The 20,820-nt window shown below is 44.7% G+C and overlaps 2 protein-coding genes across 10 annotated transcripts in view; one reads left to right on the top strand and one right to left on the bottom strand.

Annotated features, from left to right (window-relative positions):
* The window catches only part of CEPT1 (choline/ethanolamine phosphotransferase 1), a 45,630-nt gene extending 41,008 nt beyond the window's left edge, over nt 1-4,622 (top strand). For all 5 annotated transcript variants that reach the window (XM_054472344.2, XM_054472257.2, XM_063652125.1 and 2 more), the window contains exons 6-9: nt 1,817-1,948; nt 2,423-2,581; nt 3,087-3,212; nt 3,816-4,622. In XM_054472344.2, coding sequence (XP_054328319.1) covers nt 1,817-1,948; nt 2,423-2,581; nt 3,087-3,212; nt 3,816-3,935 — 537 coding nt within the window. In that variant the 3' untranslated portion in view covers nt 3,936-4,622. The remainder of the gene's footprint in view (nt 1-1,816; nt 1,949-2,422; nt 2,582-3,086; nt 3,213-3,815) is intronic.
* The window catches only part of DENND2D (DENN domain containing 2D), an 83,512-nt gene continuing 67,165 nt past the window's right edge, over nt 4,474-20,820 (bottom strand). For 3 of the 5 annotated variants that reach the window (XM_054472144.2, XM_054471925.2, XM_054472073.2), the window contains exons 2-12: nt 19,261-19,436; nt 18,269-18,381; nt 17,559-17,628; nt 16,815-16,892; nt 15,541-15,681; nt 14,197-14,345; nt 11,763-11,940; nt 8,833-8,874; nt 8,324-8,408; nt 7,753-7,992; nt 4,474-7,300 (exon numbers count right to left, since the gene is read on the bottom strand). In XM_054472144.2, the coding sequence (XP_054328119.1) occupies nt 7,224-7,300; nt 7,753-7,992; nt 8,324-8,408; nt 8,833-8,874; nt 11,763-11,940; nt 14,197-14,345; nt 15,541-15,645 (876 nt within the window). In that variant the 5' untranslated portion in view covers nt 15,646-15,681; nt 16,815-16,892; nt 17,559-17,628; nt 18,269-18,381; nt 19,261-19,436 and the 3' untranslated portion in view covers nt 4,474-7,223. Of the gene's footprint in view, nt 7,301-7,752; nt 7,993-8,323; nt 8,409-8,832; nt 8,875-11,762; nt 11,941-14,196; nt 14,346-15,540; nt 15,682-16,814; nt 16,893-17,558; nt 17,629-18,268; nt 18,382-19,260; nt 19,437-20,030; nt 20,286-20,820 lie in introns of those variants that run through there. The other 2 variants (XM_054471854.2, XM_054471994.2) reach the window with 2 other exon arrangements.

The following is a 20,820-nucleotide window of genomic DNA, read 5'->3' as shown; positions in this document are numbered from 1 at the left end:
TTGAGTTTCAGCCAGGTGCATCAGATTGAGACTGTAATGTCCCTAGTTTATTGAACAAGAGCAGAAAAATCTCTTGGAGTTCAAAGCAACCATGGTGTTTTCTCCTTTCTTGAAAACAAGTTTTGAACTTAGACTGTAGAGGTTGGAGATTTAGGGGGAGAAGATAACCATTTAGGATACTCCATAAAGTTTAGGACTTGACTTTTAGGTTGACCTAGTTAATTTTAGAAAATTTAACACTGCTACAGTACAATTCAAACTTGAACATTTGATTTCAATTTTTTTTTAGAGGTGCATTTTTGCAAGAGGTAACAGAGTTATCTAAACAAAGTGAGTTCTTGAGAGTTTTGAAGAAATAAAGTATCCAACCATTAAGATTTATGTCTTCCAGTCTTAACTGAGGTTTTCTATATAGTGGGAAGTGCCACATTTGCTATTTGATTTTAAAAGTGTAGATAGATGACAGCCGTACAAAGTGTAAACAGCCCTAATTAAAATGCTTTCATTGTGACCAGGCATGGTGGCTCACACCTGTAATCCCAGCACTTTGGGAGGCTGAGGCTGGCAGATCACTTGACGTCAAGAGTTCGAGACCAGCCCGGCCAACATGGTGAAACCCTGTCTCTACTAAAAATACAAAAATTAGCCAGGCATGGTGGCGGGCACCTGTAATCCCAGCTACTCAGAAGGCTGAGGCAGGAGAATCACTTCAACCCGGGAAGCGGGGATTGCAGTAAACCAAGATCACACCACTGTACTCCAGCCTGGGTGACAGAGCAAGACTCTGTCTCAATTAAAAAAAAAAAATTTTTTTTTTTTCATTGTAAGAACTCCTGGCTTATTAAACCATTGGGGGCTTTTGGAATCTTGTTTCTATAATCATTTGTTTCTATTACTAGACTACGTCATTTATTTTACTGTTGCTTTCTTTTCAATCCATATTGGACAAAATTTGAGACCAAAAAAGTTAAAGGGAGGGGTGCGAAAAAGAAGAGACTCTTAAATGATTTTTAAAATTCAGTACAAGTGTATTTCATTTTAAATGATGGATTGTGTTTGCAAAAATGCATGACATCAATCCACTCTGTCCCCCATACTTCAGGTAAATAAACACATTTTCAATATACTTTGTGAATATATTATTCACTTTTCTGAAAAGTACATGTAAACTTCAAAATTTTGGATGCACAATAGTAGAATCTGTTTGAATGTACTTGACCTGTTTTTTCTTCTGCATGTGAATGCCTTCTTAGTTGCCTTCTGCTTTTACTAGCTGCCTGTATCCTAACAATTTGGAGTTGGGAACTCTTCTGAATAGAAATTTTGTCTTCCATTCTCTATACTCTGCAGATTTTTATATCTAGTTGCAACATTTCTATTATGCTTCATACTTCCTCAAAACAATTATGAATGTTCTACAGATTTAGAGGTAGAATTCAAAAACATATACAAGGAAAAAGGCAGGGTGCACTCCTTTTATTAAAAGGCCAGAATACATCCTGGTTCACTGTTGCAAGACCACTGGGATGCATTAGGTGAATCTAACTTAGCTTGTGACACAAGTTAATAAAGTTGAATCCGTTTTTTTTTGGTTTTTTTAAGGTTGATGTCAGAAGAGATTAATTTCTAAACAGTCTCAACTGTTGAGACTTGCTATATTGCTTATAATGAAGAGGAAAAGGACACTTTCATTACTTTACATATTTATGTAATTGGAGGGAATGGAAAGTTTTTGGGAATATGAATCAAATATTAGACTGTTTTCCTATTTTAGTTTGTATATGTTTTAATTGTTTTCTCTCTCTGCCCATTAAAGATTCCAGTGCTGAATATTCAAATGAAAATTTTTCCTGCACTTTGTACTGTAGCAGGGACCATATTTTCCTGTACAAATTACTTCCGTGTAATCTTCACAGGTGGTGTTGGCAAAAATGGATCAACAATAGCAGTAAGTATGCTTTAAGATTTTCAACACTTGTTTACACTAGGACTTGGTTTTGTTGTCATTTTGTTTTTTATTTCAAATGTATAAAATCATTTGTTAATTTATAATTTATACTTAGCCTTTAAAGAAACTAATGTTCAAAACTTCAATTTTATATATACTTACCCACATTTATGTGCTTTATATATTCATACTTTTATGCATACACACACACAAACACACTTACTCACATGTTTTTTAAAGTATGAGCTGCTTTGTAAAAATAAGCCTGGTCTCTTAAGTGAAATCCTCAGTTTGTGCCTAATCAATTTATGCTGCTACTTTTCATTAGCTCTTCTAGTTTGTGATTTATAGAAATTGCTGCCTATCAGGCAACCATGAGGTTCCTGAAAGTTTGAGTTGAACTGTTCTGCAGCAGATCCATGTAGTATCTGATGAGTACTGAATACTATTAACTCTTCTCTTCACTCTGTACAGGGAACAAGTGTCCTTTCTCCTTTTCTCCATATTGGATCAGTGATTACATTAGCTGCAATGATCTACAAGAAATCTGCAGTTCAGCTTTTTGAAAAGCATCCCTGTCTTTATATACTGACATTTGGTTTTGTGTCTGCTAAAATCACTAATAAGCTTGTGGTAAGCACCTGAGTTTTTATTTGTTGTGTTTTTCACTTTCATCTTATTTTGGTTTTATGGCTATAGTTTTCATTCTGTAGCTTCATAAATGGTCCTAGAGTTTGCCCTCCTCTAATCAGAATCTCTTGATATCAACATGGGAACTATTTTTACTCTTTTGTGAAGCTACAATTTGAAGTTACTGGAAGTTCTTGGAAAACATACAACTTTTCACCCTTTTATCCACTGTTTAATTTGGTTGTTCAGTTTATCTACATTCTTCAGTCACAATCTGGACACTCAAATTAAGGCTCCTTGTGAAAAGCATCTTTTGTAGGATTAGTTGACATGATATATCCCTTTCTTTCTCAGACACATTTCATATTGTTGGGTTTTTAGTTTTGGGAATTCAACAGCTATTCCTAAATAATTATTGGAAGTTGATATCTGAGCACAATATGATTTACTATGTAGTTCACAATTGTCCTCTTATGAAAATGCCTACGTTATTCTGTTTTATTCATAGGTTGCACACATGACGAAAAGTGAAATGCATTTGCATGACACAGCATTCATAGGTCCAGCACTTTTGTTTCTGGACCAGTATTTTAACAGCTTTATTGATGAATATATTGTACTTTGGATTGCCCTGGTAGGTATTGTACTAAGTCTTATTTCATGGTTTGAGGGTTTGAAGGTTGCATGTTTTCTTATTTTGATGAGCCAGTCACGAGAGATGGTTCATATAATTGTAATGATTTGGAATGTCAGAAATCCACATAAATGGGGCTGTGTGAGAGTTTTATGGCTTTATATTTGAGCCTTTTATTTTTTGCATTAATCTTACTAGTCCTGCCTACATCAGGCAGGGCTCATAAATTGCAAATTTCTGACTGAGTAAAAAAGCATGAATCAGCATACTACACCCTGTGGGCCCATAGCCTGTTTTGGTAAATACAGTTTTATTGGAACACAGCTATGGCCATTCATTTATATATTGTCTGTGGCTGGTTTCATGCTACAATGGCAGAGTTAAGCAACTGTGACAAAGACAATAAGGCCCATAAAGCTTAAAATATTTGCCATCTGTCTGTCTAACAAAGAGTTTGTATGTGAAGGAAAGATTGCAAGGAAATTGAATTATTTTATGGAATGGAAGGTGAATCTGTAGAGAGAACAGAGTCCACTCCTCTTTACTTTCAGGAAGCTTAGGGAGAGCCTAAACGGGTGCTGAGAATGTCTCTTTTCTTTCCAGGTTTTCTCTTTCTTTGATTTGATCCGCTACTGTGTCAGTGTTTGCAATCAGATTGCGTCTCACCTGCACATACATGTCTTCAGAATCAAGGTCTCTACAGCTCATTCTAATCATCATTAATGATGTAATTGGTATATAGGAACACCATGTTTTCTGCAGGAAAGAATCTGAACATATTAAGGAGAATGGGGGTGGATAAGAACAAATATAATTTATAATAATCAATGTTGTATAACTTTTATTCTTTATTATTGGTAACACTCCCTAACTATCCTGTGTGAGAATGGGAATTTCAAGTCCCATCTTGTAAATTGTATATGTTGTCATGCAGGGTTTGGGCCAAGAAAGCATGTAGAAAAAAATGCCATGTGATTGTAATTATCCTGGATTCAGAATAATATTGTGATGCGGAGCCAGATCCGCAGTGGTGGAGAGTTCTAATGTTGACTGTTTGCAGGCCAAAAGATGATTGCTTTATAATTTTAACAAATGATTGTCTTTTAGTAACATCCTTGTTTAGTGTCTTCTCAAGCTTTCTTTACTAAGGAATTCAGCTTGTGACACAGATACATCCCACTAGCTTGTGAGGTGGAACTAGTAGTAAAGACCCTGAATTTGGATTGAAAGGTTTCCTATCTTTACATTGTTGAGGAAGTCCTTTTTTTTTTTTTTTTTTTTTTTTTTTTAATTGCTCAAGAAATGATTCTCTCACAGGCTTGGGAAATCCTGTTAGCATGCAGAATAATGTGGTAACTTTGTCAATTTCCCATTTTATTTTTTTAAATAAATATATGATCTGAAAGCCAACTTTTTCTCAGTTTTATTCAGTGGAAAGATAAACTAAGTTTTAATGTTATTTTTTTAAATTTAAGCAAAATTTATTTCTGTTCTTTAATAAGAAAATTTGGTCCACTGCATTGTTGTGATGTGTCTTGTGACATTTCTATTTTGTAGAAACTTTAAAAAGGAGAACTATGTTCATTTTTCCTGTCAGTGGTTTTTTTGTGTTGTAGTTGTCACCTGTGTGATTATCAGTCATTTAGAAATCTCAAACCCTTCCCCTAAATTTTCAGCAAGTGCCTGGGCCTCTCTAAGGGGTCACTTTGTACTCTCCTTTTCTGGCACTCTCCTCTTTGGTATCTGTACTATCGTTTGAAATGGGAACCAGATATGTTTCCATTTTATACAGATAATTCAGTTGCTTGAAGAAGAGGGACACAGGAGAAAAGATTTAAACTATTGGCTAAAATGAGGTATCTTATTGATTTTCATCTATATCCTGTCCCATAATCAAGAATAAACAGTAGCTACACTGTCTTGTATGGCAGCCAGAACGCTGCTTGCTTGCACTTTTAATGATTCCATCAATACCATGTAGATTGAATTAGCAAGGAGAAGTAAACCTTTCATTTCTCTGCCAGACTATATTGGGAAATGAAAATCCGTCATTACTTTTCCTTGCTAGCAATTGTTCCAATATCTGGGATAAAGAAATACATACAGGAAAACGTTAGGGCAGACCAAGTATTAAAAGCTAGGACAGAGCAGGACAAAGGAGGAAGGATAATTCTACTTGTTTGGCCAAGTTACGTCAGTTGTCTTACTGACACATCAGGTATTATCTGTAGTGGAAATTGAGGCCTGGAGAGGCTAAATGGCATGCCAGTGTCAGTTGCTATTTTTCAGAACAAAAATTAGAATCCAGATCTGAATCCTGGTGCAGTGTTCTCTCCTATACTATATTGGGCTTTAGTGGGCTAAAGTTCTGAAGCAAGATGTTGAGGGCTAATTGTAATGTGTTTATTCTCCTAGATTCTTTTTCAGCATAGATGGAATCTGAAAAGCACTGGGATATTTAGTGTGTGCTTCCTTCAGCCCTAAATACAGCATTAGCATCAAATCAAGGGTACATTTGTAATAAACCTCAGCAAACCTTACCTGAAGAACCTTTTAAGAAAGTACAGATTTCCAGGTCCTATCACTGGAGATGATTTGGTATATTTGTGATGAGGCATAAGAGGATATTTTCACAAGATTCTCAGGATTCCAGTTCCTGTTCTGAAACCTTTGGAGGTACAACTATATTTAGGCACCACTGCCATAAACTACCAAAAAAAAATGTAATTCCTAGAAGCTGTGAAGAATAATAGTGTAGCTAAGCACGGTGTGTGGACAGTGGGACATCTGCCACCTGTAGTAGGTCTCTGCACTCCCAAAAGCAAATTACATTGGCTTGAACTTCAGTATGCCCGGTTCCACCCTCCAGAAACTTTTGTGTTCTTTGTATAGAATTTAGGAACTTCTGAGGGTCACAAATACACACATTAAAAAAGGTAGAATTTTTGAAGATAAGATTCTTCTAAAAAAAGCTTCCCAGTGCTTGAGTAGAAAGTATCAGTAGAGGTATCAAGGGAGGAGAGACTAGGTGACCACTAAACTCCTTCAGACTCTTAAAATTACGATTCTTTTCTCAAAGGGGAAGAACATCAGTGCAGAGATCCCTTCACCTTTAGCTAAAGAATTGGACTGTGCTGCTCAAAATAAAGATCAGTTGGAGGTAGGATGTCCAAGACTGAAGGTAAAAGACTAGTGCAAACTGAAAGTGATGGGGAAACAGACCTACTTATGGAAGCCATGTAGAGTTCTTCACAGGCTGCTGTTGACTGACATTCCTATCCTCAAATTACTCTAGACTGAAGCTTCTTCCCTTCAGTGAGCAGCCTCTCCTCCCAGGATTCTGGAAAGCACACCTGACTCCAAACCAAGGACTTAGATGCCCTGTGTCCAGTGCTGCTGCTGCTTTTACCAGTATCTCTTACCCTTCCTGTTAGAAGAAGTAGAGCTGCTGCCCCCCATGATTCTATCACTGCAAACATATCCCCGTGGCCAGGTCCTCCACTTGTAGTCCACTTGATTGTCATATTCATTGCCTTATTTTCCTCGTTCTCCACCCATAGTAAAAGCCAAAGACACATATAAAAATAAGATTTTCCTCTTTACTCTCATCCTTACATGTCCACACACTTCATGCAGAGAGGCTGAGCCTTTCGACCACAAAGTGTGTTCTCTGTTGAAGATGTTATCATGACGGGAGAGGGCAGTTGCAGCAGCTTCTAACCAAGTGTCTACAACACATGTACTACTGTTTCCTACCTGTGTCACCTCTGCAAAAAATGCAGCTCTGAGCCCAGTTCTGTGAGCATGGTGTCAGAGCCCTCCAAAAGTCCTGAGAAATCAATACCAGGGATCCAAATTTCAGACACCAGTTTGAAGCAATACCTGGATACCAAGACTCAGAGTGAGGCTATGGATTTTGGGGGCTGACAGTTTTGCTGATCCTGCCACACTGGCAGGGGCTGAAGTCCAGAAATTGTGTGTAGCTGTAGTCATTCTTGTTCACCACAGCTCTTATTTCACAGTTTTTTCCCTTGGTTTCTTCTGTTTCTTCTGTTCCTCATATTCAAGTATTTTCTGTTGGAAATAGCCTGTGGGTTCAGATACAGGTGTTAGAGGCATCTGATCTGGTCAGGCAGATTATAATGAGCTCAGGAATAAGGATCAGAAATACCCTGTCTGCTCCCCATACTCCCATCCCTGCCAGGATATCTCTGGCCTCACAGGCTTCTGGAGATCCAGACATTCAGTTTTGTCCAAAAAGGAGCCCATAAACAGAGGATACTTAGCAGTAATTAGCTCTAGACTAAAACAAAGAGGAAAGGGCTCAGTCCTGTTGGCTAATGGGTAAACCAGCTTCCACAAAATGGCAGCCCATTAGACATTTTCTTAGGTTTCAGGTTATGTCATTTCAACTCCACTAATAAAAGTCTACCTACAGCTATTTTGTGAGTTTTTAAAGAGAAGTATTCTTTCTTTCCCCTCCTCTTTATTCTAGAGGTAACCCTCTATGGGCTTAGACTGATGGGGACTGTTACTGTACCTGCAGGAGGATTCTTGCTCTTCTCAGCTTCCTGGATGAAAAGTGAGAAGAGCTGTGTCTTCACAAACTTCTTCACAAATCGGCGGTTGGTCTTGGAGGTCAGAGCCTTACAGAAGGATCTTTCTTGGAAGTGGCCTTGCCCATTTGCCTCCCGCTTGATATAGGAAGCATAATGGCCCACAGTCTTGACAAAGAACTGCACAAATGGGCCTGAAACATGCTCGTTGATTTGTTCTGCAGCTGCAGGAGATATAAAGGCCATCTCAGAGGGTGGCAGAAGGATGAAATTACCCAAACTCACCTTCAAGAATGGCTTTCTTGCAGGCTGAAAGCTCCTGGGGAAAGCCATCGGGTAGGGTTCATAATTACTGACTGAGATGGGAATCTGGATATGGGTTCTCTGCCATTGCTTAGGAAGAATACAATCCCAAATTCAGACTTGCCCTAGGTTCTAGGCCTCTAGGGCTGGTCTAGGACTACTGAGTGAGTTCATTTTAGTTCTGGAAGGGAATGATTGAGAAGCATGCCCTTGCACTCCCTGGAGAGACCCAAAATAAGAGTAAGGACTTACTCTTTAACTCATTGATCCCCTGACCAAGAGAGTCCAAGATGTCATCCTGAAGCTTCGGTGGCAGGATGTCTTTTTCATCACCAACCTAGAAGAGGACAGAGCTCCGAGGTCAAGCAGGAAGGAAGTGTGGAGTGAAGGGGGTTGGCAGAAAAGCATAAGGAGGGCATGAATTCTACACCCCCACTCCACCCACAAATAGCCACATAGGACAGAAACAACAGAAGCTGTTTCTTGGCCTTTAGTTTGACTCTAGACATTTGCAAGGGATCCTCTCCATCCCGGTGGTACTTGATTTATATCCCTTGCTTAAAAGGCACTATCACTGATTGTCTTATAGTGAAGTCATCTGTGTTTATGTCCATGGGCTCCTTGAGAGAGATGTGGTCTTTTTAGCACAGATTCTCACTCAACAAAGAACTTAAATGTTTGTTTAAATAAGTGGAACATGGATGAAACTAGAGTGGTAGAGTTGGTGGTAGGGTGCAGGGGATCTGAACCCAGACACTTACCGACATTAAGAAGGTTCCTTCACAAAGATTGACCAGCAGGACCTGAAATAAACATAGACTGGCTTTCTCTGGTCCTCTTTTCTTCATAGACCTCCAGAGGATTTACCGTCTTGATTTCTGCCTGTGGCTGTATCTTTCAGCCCAGGTAGCAACAAAATCAATATCTTCAGTTCTCATTTCCTGTCTAGCATTCTCCTTTCTCACCATTCCCCTCTGGAAATCTCAGTTCCCTTCCTGAGGAAAGGGTGTGGGTGTTTGTAGGAAGGGAGTAGGAGAAAGAGCTAAGGTAGAAGGGAAATACAAGATGCAGAAATCACAGCCAGTCACTCCCTTAATAAAACATTGACTGCAGAAATTGCTTCTACATGGAGCATTTAGTACATTGCTCACATAAGTGCTTTACACGTTTGATCTCAAGCAACAGTCCCGTGAGGCAGATACAGTGTCCATTTTGAAGATAAGGAAACAGACCCAAAGAAGCTGCCCGAGGTCATACTATGCTGCTAATAAGAGAACCAATTTTTTTCCAAGCCTAGACTGATATTCTTGAGATTGCATTCCTCTCTCTACAATTCCCCTTCAACTCCCTGCTCTCTAGAACAGAGACCAACATTGTTTTATTTTTTTCATGCTTGCAACAACTTATGTACAATTTTCTATTAGAAAAACTCCTGCCTCTCATGGTGGCTCACGCCTGTAATCCCAGCACGTTTTTGGGAGGCCAAGGGTGGGTCACAAAGTCAGGAGATCAAGACCATCCTGGCTAACACGGTGAAACCCTGTCTCTACTAAAAATGCAAAAAATCAGCCGGGTGTGGTGGCGCGCACCTGTAGTCCCAGCTACTCCAGAGGCTGAGGCAGGAGAATGGCGTGAACCTGGGAGGCAGAGCTTGCAGTGAGCCAAGATTGCGCCACTGCACTCCAGCCTGGGTGACACAGCAAGACTCCGTCTCAAAAAAAAAAACAAAAAAAAAACTACCTCACAGCTTTGGGCCTTCCAGCAGGAAACAGCAAAGGAAGGAAATGAGCCCAGGGTCAACAGGAAGAGGAAAGGAAAGGAAGTGAGGAGACCATGTGTTTACAGTCCTCAAGTGAGATAAGCACCAGGCTGGAACTTGGGGCACCTGAGTTTTAGCACTGGCTCCATCACTGCCCAGGGAGCCTTCAGTCTAGACCAGAGATGACAAATAGGCATCCTGCTGGCTGATTCCAACCAGCAGATGTTTCTTTGATACTCACAGTATTTTTAAATAATTGATTTGGTTTCCAATATTTAAACTGGACTATCTCACATAAAGTTTGGATTTGGGGCTTCTCCTGAAAAGTCAGGAGATCTAACACTGGGTCCACATTTCTAAAGGACAACACTCGGATGGAACTGAGTAGCAGTTGCCTGCTTTAGGCAGGGCATGCTCCCACCAGTTTACCGTAATTTCCCAAATCATGTATTGGTCATTTAAATGCCCGCTGGGCCTCTCTTTTCCATTTGTGACCCTTGGTCTTGACAATAGAGAGAATGATCCCTCCATTGTCCCTTCTTCCAAATACAAGGAAAGAGAGAGTGGAAAGTATGCCAAAAAATAGAGCATGCACTGTAATTATCTGTCATCAGGGGAGAAAAGTTGAACTAGTCCAGGCCTGAAACCACTTGTACACATAGGCTCAGATGCCTTCATGAAGGGAAGACTGTTCCTTTGAGGGATTGGGAGGAGAGCGTGTGTATAAATAATTTGTTTTTCAAGATTGTTCCCAGAAATCTTTCCAGTATTTGGGCATATTATTGTCTGTGGAGTAATCCCTTACCAAAAGCCAGAGTCTGACTGGCCATCAGGAGAGGAGCCACGGCTTCCAGGGAGCTGGAGCTGCAGAGTCAAGAAGTTTCATAACTTCTGGGGTTGGGACATTTAAATGTTTATTGCTAAATATGGGGCTAATACTCTGTCCCAGTTAGTCACAAGGCTAAAGCTGGTTCAAAGGGCATGTGTACTCAGGAGTTCTAAGGAAGGATGAGGGGGCCGGTGGAGCAAAGAAGGGAAACACAGCCTTCTTTACTTTGCAGCAATAGTTTCTATAGGAGGGGATTTGGTTTTATCTGTGCTAGGTTCCACTGTTGTCTATGTGGCCTTGGATAAGTCTCTGGAGCTCAGTTATCTCTTGGAGTGAGTCAATGGTTATGGCCAGGGCAGACATTCCCAAGTCCCTCTCTGGCTGGAGATACAGTAACATACTATCTTTTGAAAGTCCCTACCAACAACTCTAAAGCACATGTTTTGAGTTATTTTTCCAACAGTGGGGATAGATTTATGCTTTTAATGCCCATTTTCACAACTGAGTTCTCTGGTGTGTCTGGGGCACTGCCAAGATGTAAGAAGCTAACAAAATCAAAGAGGATTCAGACCTATATCCTCATTAGCCACCTTAGCTGTGAGCTACTCAGAAAGATGACTTGCTGCAAAAATCTGCATTTTTAAGACTCATAGTTTGCCAGAGGGCCATGTTAGCTCAATTCCAAGGAATTCAAATACATTCCAGTGGGGTGTGCGTTGTATAGACCAGCTGTGTCATCCATTTGGATGAGATGGGACACCCCGAAGACTGTTCATTAGGGCCAGCTGGCATAGAACAGTCTGCTCACCCCTGAATAAGCTATCCACTGCCCCTTATGCCTAAAGGGGAATCCTTCAGAAGGGAGCCTGCATTTATTGAGCATCACCTGTGTGTCGGGTGCCAGGTTAGGAGCTCTAGGCAGGTGGTTTCCTCCAGAATCCATAGGAAGTGAACACTGTTATCCCCATTTTAGAGATGAGAAAGCTCAGGCTTAAAGAGGCAAGGTAACTTGCCCCTAATCACACAGCTGTAAGCAGCAGAGCTGGGATCTGAATCCCCCTCTACCTGGCTCCAAATCATGCACTCTTCTTGCCACATCGTACCTCTTCCATAGGGCTGTCCATGACCTCCTGCTGGAAGCGCATTTGTACTCCAACCATGAAGGGGGTGGGGCAGCAGACGGTGGCCAGAAGGCTCTCAGGGACAACAGGGATGTAGGTGTGCGCCCAGCTGAAGGGGTAGAGCAGTGCGGCAGCAGCATGGATGCACTGAGACAGGGTGCTGGGACAGAGCACAGAGGATGAGAGTCAGGGGGCCCCTGCACCACCATGCTACACACCCCGCATCGCCCACCACCAACAGCAGCTAGAGCAGTGCTGCCCATGCCCATGGCAGAAAGGCAAGTCTGGGGGCCATGCTGGTCACAGAGTTTGAACGTACATCGCTGGGAGGGAGGGACAGAAACTAGAGAGTCTGAAGCTTCACTATCAAGAGGGGGCCTTGATTTGACCCTTCTTTTCCCAGTTAGTCTTCTCAACTTACTACTGGCCAAAAATAAGTGACTCTGAAAAGAAGAGGGAAGAAGAGTTGCTTTCATTCAAGGAGATAATTGATTGAGCCCCTACCCTGTGCTCACAACTGTGAACATACCTCACAGATGTGGATACCAGGAAGAGTAAGACACTGACCCTGCTTTTAAGGAATTCACAGTGTAGTTCAGAGACAAACATGTCAACAAGCACTGGAGGCTCAGCCGAGAGGCAAAGCCTTTTTACCTCGCTATGTCTATCCACCCTCATCCCCAGCCTTTGCCCCCACACAGCCCCCTCTGGGCACACTCGAGGTTATTAAAGATTACCAGGTTGCTGCCTGAGTAGCTTGGGAAATTCCCAGGTTCTAGGAACCTCTGCCCAGCAATTCCTACACGGAAAGTCCCACAAAGGTGCCTCCTCAAGACTTTCCAGTGAAGCATTTCTCGTCACTCCTGCCCAAGTCACACCTTGGACCCTACTCCTCTCGCCACCACATACACACAGTCCCACTCTCTGTCTTCTCTTTCATCCCCTGGCTTTCATGGCTCTTCTTTACTCCAGCCAAATTGCCTCAAAGTCAAGGCCAATAAAAGCACAGATGCCGGAATCCTTGTTTCAGTTCTGGGTTTCAAGCTAGCACTTCCTGAATTAGCAAAATTGAGTCTCTGAGAGGCTAGCTGACTGGAAGTCCCCTCCCTGTCTGAGCTTCAGGGAGCTGAAAATCTCAGTGTGGGAAGGAAGTGGGGAGTGGTAGGATTTCCCTGAAGAAAGTAAATGTCTGAGAGGTAAATCCTGCCGACCTCCACTTCCCAAACACTGATCTGAGGAGGAAAGGCAGAATCCCAGCTCCAGCCACACAGGAACTTCTGGTTTCCATTCAGGGCTGGGAGTGAAAGAGCTATTTCCAAAGCAAAAGATGATGCCACTCCCTTCAAGGATTACCTACAACTAGTTCCTTTTTGGTTATCACCCATTTTTACAGAATCTTCAACACAGAGACCCCACTGCTTGCCCAAGTTTCCTTTCCTCTGAAACCCATGACATTCACCTGACCCTCTGACTTCTGTTGAGTCCCTAACATCCTTTTCTTCTTCCCTAAAAGATAAAAGCAGGGTTGTCAACCTAAAATCACTGGTTTTCTCCCTCCCCAGATATGAATAGAAGGTCCACCCCTACCCCTACTGTTTTATGACTTTTTTCATTCTCCGTTCTATTACATCTCCCCATGTCCTTCTCAGATCTGAAGCCCCTAAGAGGTAGAGACCATGGCACAATAGTACCCTGCTTCCACTACACACAGGGATATACTCAACTGTGAACTTAAGAACAGGAGCTAGCACTCAGCAATATGTGCTCGGCAGGTTGTTAGGTATCTAATGTGCATTATTTCATTTAATCCTCACCACAACCTTATGAGGTAATCACAATCATTATTTCCATTTTCAAGAAGTTAACAAACTAACTTAATGGGAACCTCATAGCTAAAGGTAGAAGAACTGGATTTAAACCTCCTAATTCTGCTGATTTCAATCCCTGTGCTTTCAACCACTATATAATTCTGCATCCCCTTCAGGTGAAGGACCTTGTCCTGTTTGTATCTTCCCAATGCTTGGCATCTGGCAAACAGATGACACACAATAAATGTTTGTTGAATGAGTATCTCCTCCTGCCCTGTTCTCCACCCTCCCTCAGCCTTGCAAGGGCAGAATCATGTCTGCATCCACCCTAACTGGTCCCACCTGGGCTGTCCCAGGAATACTTCCTGTCCTTCCCCAAGCTAAGTCAGGAGCATTCCTCAGGCCCAGGCAGCAGTCCTGTGTGGAGGAAGAGGCAGTGGGGGTGGTTCAAAACAGCTGTTTCTCTTGGTTTAAAGAACAAGGAGCTAGAAACAGGAGGGTGGGCGCATGGGCCCTACAGCCCATTTTCCTTGGATAACCTCCAGTCTGTTCCCTTGAACTCAGGGATGCTGGGCAGTTCAGGTGAGCCGTTCAGGGGCTGGGCCCACCTGAGACCTTCCGCCAGGAAGATGATTTTTCTCTCCAGCACGGCAGAGGCAAAGATCTGAAGTATCTGTTCAAAACTGAGACAGTGCAATAGAGAACTAAAATCCACATGTTCTAGGTGGGAGTCCAGGGGCCGTGTCAGTGAAATGAACTGTGGGGAAACCAGAGAGAGAGAAGGTGTCACTACACTGCAAGATCATGCAGACCCCGGAGTGCTGGGCCTCTACCAGCCTCTATTCCTTCTGCCCCCAGGAGTGAATCTGACCCTGTCTCTCTGTCCCCCTGCCAATTGGCTGGAGGACAGCACTGATGTGATCTTGAGTATGGCCCATAATGTCCTGCACCCTCCCTCACTCGCCTCCCCGAGCACACGCCCCTCTCTCACCGCGCTTCACCACATGGGCTTCTGTTCCTTGAGCAATCCCATCTTTCCTGCCTGCAGCCTTCACAGTGAGGGCCCTCCACCTGCACTGCTCTGCTCTGCTCCCTTCATTCTTACCCTCTTTCAGGTCACAAGGCCCCCCCTTGGCCATGTGATACTTTCCCATCTTCTTTTTATGTAGCACCCTGTTGTGTTTTTTTTCTTTCATCACAGTTACATAATTTCTAATTCAACATGCACTGGTGTGTTTATTTAACATCTGTCCTCCCCACTGGACTTATAGCTCCAAAAGGTCAGGGACCACATTCATTTTGGTCACCACTGTATTCCCAGAAAATAGTATAGCTTGGCACACAGCAAGCATTCAGTACTTATTTTTTGAGAAAGTGAAAATTTCTAGCCTCTCCCCTTATTTTCCTGTGGGGAAGCCAAGGTTCAAAGGGGTACACAGACTATTCAGAGCTCCAGAGGTCACGACTGGAATTCTTAGAACAGTGTTCTACCTGCTGCCTCAGTGTGCTTGGTGCCTTAAAACAATAGCATTCCCCCGTGCATGGGTGGAGACTCGGAGGTGGGGATGGATGATAAGAAATGGACAGATGGATGCTGTAAGGTAGAGACAGGACAAACAAAGGAGAGTGGAGTGGGGGTGGGGGCAAGTGGCAGTCTGGGGGCTGAGGGAAAAGTCCTTTATAGCACCAGAAGCCTCAACTTACATGATTTATTTATTATAAATAAAAGTCTTGGTGGCTTGAGCAGTAACTAGGTGCTTGTGGGTATGAAGTTAGAAGGATCAGAAAATCTGGGTTTGATTTCAGCTTTGTCCACTCTAACCAAATCCCAGTCCCCATCTGGCTCAGTTTCTCTGTACTTTAACCTGGTTAATGAAAGAACAGTGCTGAGAGGTGCCACAGATGCCTACCATCTCCAGCTAGGGAAGGTCTCACCCATTTTGCTAACCCACCTCAGTGCCTGAGTCGGGGATGAAGCTCTTGAGAGTGACAGTCTTCCCAGGAGCAGGGAAGGCTGCCTCTCGGAGGCCCTGCATGAACGGGTAGATGACAGCCATGGAGATCTGATGTCTCTTCTCCACTTCATCCAGGATCTGCAGGGAAAAGAACCACAGGAGGCACAGCTCAAAGGGACACTACCAGGCAGGTGGAAGAGACTCTACGTGCCCCTGAGCATCATAATGTTCTCATACTGGTTCAGCTGATCCTCATGTATCTTCTAGGGCCCTCCACGAACTGGTCCTCTCCCTCCCTGGCAGAGGCTGGGCTCATGCTAAATAATCTGCAGTTTATCTCCCACATAAGACCTGCTTTTTTCCAGCTTCCTTTTTATTATCTCTCTACAAGTCCATATTCTTCCCCTCTCCTAATACCAACATAAAAGCACCTCCCTGGGAAGTCATCCCGGAGTAAACTCATCACCCATGATGGTACCATGTCCACTCATGCTGGTTGGAGCAGGAGGCTAGAAGCCTAAGCCTCTTGGTACCACTCTTTCCTCCAACTCCCACTGTAGATTCCCGAGGTCAGAGACTGCCTCCATCCCTAGGAGCACTGCACAAAGGAACGCTCTGCCCAAGCAAAAGCTGACAGAGTTTCCTCCCCTCCTCCTCCAAGGGTCCTGCTGGGGTCAGAGCATAATGAAGTCCTTTCTGGCCACTAATGGATGGCATGGCCCCCATGGATTCTGCTCAAATCCTGTCTCAGATGCACTGGCACTCAAATTAGCTCCAGGAGAAGTCCTGGGGACCTCAACTGTTCTTCTACCCTTGAAGGAGTCAGAATGGGTCTTATAACTCCTTCATATTTGTTTAGTGCTTTGCCTTTTATAAAGAGTCTTCTCATATATCACCTCATTTAAGCCTCACACCACCCAGTGAGATAGGAAGGTGAGATTATTATATCCATTTGACAGATGAGGAAACTGAAACTCAGAGCAGAAGTTTCTTCCCCTTGTCCTACTTCAACTACTTTCTTACTTGGGTAGAGTGGGAACAGTACCTGTCTCTGCAAGGGGTCCAGTCCCCTAGATTCAATTTCCACTTTTCCCTTAAGTCAAGTGCATGCCCCTTTGCCTCAGTTTTCCCAAGTGTGCTTTATTGCTGACTCTGGCTATGGGAGAAGAGCTCCACTAAGGGCTTAGTTGCACAGGCAGGGTTGGCAGCCAGAGACAGCCTGGAATATGGGCAGGACAAACAGGCCCTGAGGAATCCTGTTCTATCCCTACCTTGGAGAACAAGCCGAAGCAGCCGATGCAGCTGATGATGCAGTACACTTTGGGAAGGCGAGGGCCAGGGCCAGCAGGCTGGGGAGGGACAGAGAGGCTCCTTTAGTGCTGCAGCCTCCCCAAGGGCTTCTCCCAACTGGGTATGAAGGAGCACAAGGCTGAGGGCTGGGGAGGGGGATTTATGGGGAATGGTGGGTGCAGCAGGGAGGTCAGAATGGCCACCAGCATCACAAGAAGAAATCCTTGAGGGTACTGGGTGAGTTGGTAGGCAAGCGCTGCCACCTTCGGTGCCAACGCAATCTGGGGTCAGCAAAGAGGGGTAGCAAGTGTGCCTTAGAGATGAAGAAATGACTAAGGAGGAAAGCACTGTAAAGGTGACTTGGGGAATCCTCCTGAGACCTAAGATTTGAAACTAATTGTCCAAGTCCCAGCCTCTGCTCTGGTAGGCTCCAGGGGCCAAGGTAAGCAGGCCTGGATAGAGCAGGCAGGGAGAGGAGTCAGTTGTATTGAAAGCCGGAGAGAGCACAGACCAGAGCCTGACCAGCAGGGGGAGAAGGGGCATCAGGTCCTCGTGCTTGTGGGGCTGCAGAGGGACCACTAGCATGGCAGCAGGTCCTGGGCTGTGCTTTTTCTACAACCAATGCTGCCAATAAGCCGGGACTTTTGCAGCTCAGGCTTGAGCAAGCCCAGCCATGGAGCTGAGCAGACTGCAGAAAGGAAGGGGCAGTTCCGAGCTGCACAGACCAAGAGGCGCCTGCAGTATCCAATCTTTCTGCTCCCATCCACATTGGTCAGAACGAAGGAGAAGGTCTCCCTAAGAAAGAGCAGACAAGGCTTGATTTGCATTGCTCACTGAATTCTAAAACAGGAAAGTGGTCAGCACTAGAGGGTGGAGAGGAGGGCAAAGGGGAGCTGCTGATTAATCATAGGAGTAAGGGCTCACTGGTGTCAAGCCCTAAACACATCATCTCATCTAATTGTCAAAACAACTCTTTGAGGTAGGTTCAGTAATTATCCCCACTTTAAAGATGAAGGAATTGAGGCCAGAGGGTGCTTCTTATTCAAGGTCACTCAACTCATAAATAGTGAAGTCAAAGCTCAAGCAGTCAAATTCCAGGGCTCATGCTAGAAGGGCCTTTGCTACATCGCCTTCTTAGATGCTAACTGCTTTCTGCTAAGTCCAGCTTGGGCCAGTAGCAGAGCTAAAAGCAGCAACTATTGCTTCTAGCACAGGTGGGAGAATCTGGCTCTTTGGACAGAAGTGACTGATCAAACGGATAGCTCATATCCTTGGCCTTGAGGGACCCCAGGCCAGATGTTTTCAAACTAATCAATTACATTCCCAGGCCGAAAATCAAATGACAGCAGTGAGGGAGGCTACAGGAGCCACAGAACTCAGACATGTTCCTTCTCCCCAAATCCAATATCCTTGCCCAGGATAATTGAGCAATTACCTGGGATACTCAGTGAGTGATGCCCACTCATTCCCATCTGGGAAGCAGAACAAGGGGATAGCTTTGAGCAGCCGCTCCTCCTCCTCCTGCTGACCCCGAAGCAGGTTCTCCCGCTATAAGGTAAAGGAAAAGACAAGTGGATGTGAAGCTGGGGGCAGAGATAGCAGGAGACAGCTTCAGAGCTGGTGAGCTTCCTTTGAGGCTCTAAAGCAGTCTAGGGATAAGCTTCTCCACTAGCGTAGGGGCGAAGGGTGCCTTTGCCCATGACTCTGCACAGTTTGCATTCTGGGTCCGGTTGGAACAACTCCAAAGCTGAAACAGCCCCTCCTGGGTCAACTCTACATAAGCTTGAGTTCGACCTCAGTATTGAGGTCTACATAGAAAGGGGACAGGGCCATGTTGAATATAGAAAGGCCCTGAAATGGCCCAGGCCCCTGGGAGGACAACATCAGAGAGGCACCACATCAGAGAAGAGAAGCGGCCAGCTCAGTTGGCACACCTGCTAATGAGAAGGATTCCCACCCCTCTACCTGGTGAAGGATCAGACAAGAAGGAGTCTAATGCTTGGGCTCTGGCAGAGGGCTGTGCCTGCCCACCAGTTACAAGGCTGCCCCACTCTTTCCTTCCCACGCATCCCAGAGAGGGGATTCATTCTAGGAGTTCTGGCAGAAGGTAAGCTCTACAGAGTAGGGTGACTGAAAATGGGATTTGGAAGACCTATCAGGTCCCCTAAAAGGCAAAATATCTAGCCTAGTTTCCCTGCTAGGAAGCCTAGGTCAGTCCCTCACAAAGAAGCTAGACCTAGATTCTGTGGGTGATAACAGAGAACTGGGGCTGTGCTAAGAAGGAAATGGAGAGCAGCGAGCTCAGAGCTCAGGGCAGCTCCAGGCTCAAGCCCCGGTAGGGTAGGGAGAAGAAGGTGGAACCCCCACCCCTACCACCTTCCAAACACCCCAGTCCTCTGGCTGGCCTGCCCCTCCTTCAGTCCTTACCTTGGGAAATTGGTAGGTGATTATAGGCTCGTAATCATCCTCTGAACGCTTCTTTTTGAGAGAAACCACAAGAAGGTATTCAAAGAAGTGCTGTCCCCCAGCAAAGTTGGGCAAAGAGTGCTCCTGGACCCTTTCTGGTTCCTTTAAAGCTTCCCCTGAATTGTCCTGGGGCGGTCCTGAAACCAAGCCAGAGCCCATTTAGTATAATCTCATTGATCCATTCCTGGAGTGGAGTCTGTGAGAATCCGGGTGACCTCCACACCTCAAGGCCGCCTTGCCAATGCTGAGATACCTGGATACTGGCCAGCACCACCAGTCACTCAGGATCAGGGCCAAATGGGCAGTTTTCACACCTGCCCTGGTAGACTTGAAACCATGGGGAGCCAAGCAGAGGAAAGAAACCACTGACACAGAAGCCACGGAAATGTGCTGGAGAGGCCACATGGAGGCCAAGGCCCCAGGGTACCACAGAGACTGCCTAACCTGTCGGGTGCTTCCGGCAGTCCTGGAACAATACGGCCTGAGAGTATAGTTCATACTAAGTGAATAAGAACAGGCCCGAAGGGCATGTGACTGTGACCACACTAGCCCCACAAAGGGCATGACCAGCTCTTAAAAACCAGCAGAGGAAGCCTCCTGACCCAGTCACATGGGGAACCATGTGGAGGCCAAGATATAAAGGAAGAGGAGGAAGGAGCATTTCAAGGAAGAAACAGTCCCGCCTAAGAGGGTCACCCTAAAAACAAGGAAGTGGGCAGTCCAGTCCTGACCTGCTCGGAGTTGAAGCAGTCGGTGTCGGAAGAGCCTGAACACCCGGCCTACCACTTGTCCTTCCATCTCTGGGCCTTCAGGACAGAGCGGCCTCCCCTCTCCCCTAACACAGACAGACTGGTGACAGAAAGCCTGAGGAAGGGGCTGCTTCAGTCTCCAGCCACAGCTCTGTGAAGCCAAGCCACGCGCTGTCTTCCAGAGAGGGAATAGAAGTTTCCATGCTGTGCACCCAGTGGTTGAGCAAGAAGGATGTGACGGGACCCAGGAAGGCAGCAGAAGCCAGCACCAACAGAGTCAGCATCCTGGCACTGCAGCGCAGATCTCAGCTCCTCCCAAGAGCCCCAGGGTGTGGCGAGAGAAAAGGTCATGAGCAAACACCTCTGGCTGAAAGTAGCCAGAAAGGCCTGGCTACTTCTGGGCTAAGGGTTTTGAATCCGGGCTGCAGATTGTACAGAGAGTTAATTTACAACCTTAGAACAGTGGACAATGCTTGATAGTGTCAGACTGTGGACACTGGAAACTGGCTGGTCTCAGGATAGGGATCCTATACCTCCAACACTTGGATTGCTGACCTTTCACTTCTCAACTTGGTCAACGGAAGTCAAAAACCCCAGCAAGGCCACCTGCTGAATTCTAGAACTTCCAGCACTTCCCGACCTAGAGCACATGGCCAAACACTCTCTGCAGCCAGGATGCCACTGCCCTCCCCTGATTAAGATAAATAGACTTGGCCTAATAATTATCCAAATAAATTAATCCTTCCAACAAAAGAAAGAGTTCTGGAAGTCA

This window comes from Pongo pygmaeus, chromosome 1, assembly GCF_028885625.2.
Source record: "Pongo pygmaeus isolate AG05252 chromosome 1, NHGRI_mPonPyg2-v2.0_pri, whole genome shotgun sequence".
NCBI classification, from domain to species: domain Eukaryota; kingdom Metazoa; phylum Chordata; class Mammalia; order Primates; family Hominidae; genus Pongo; species Pongo pygmaeus.
This window is presented reverse-complemented; position numbering and strand designations above follow the sequence as displayed.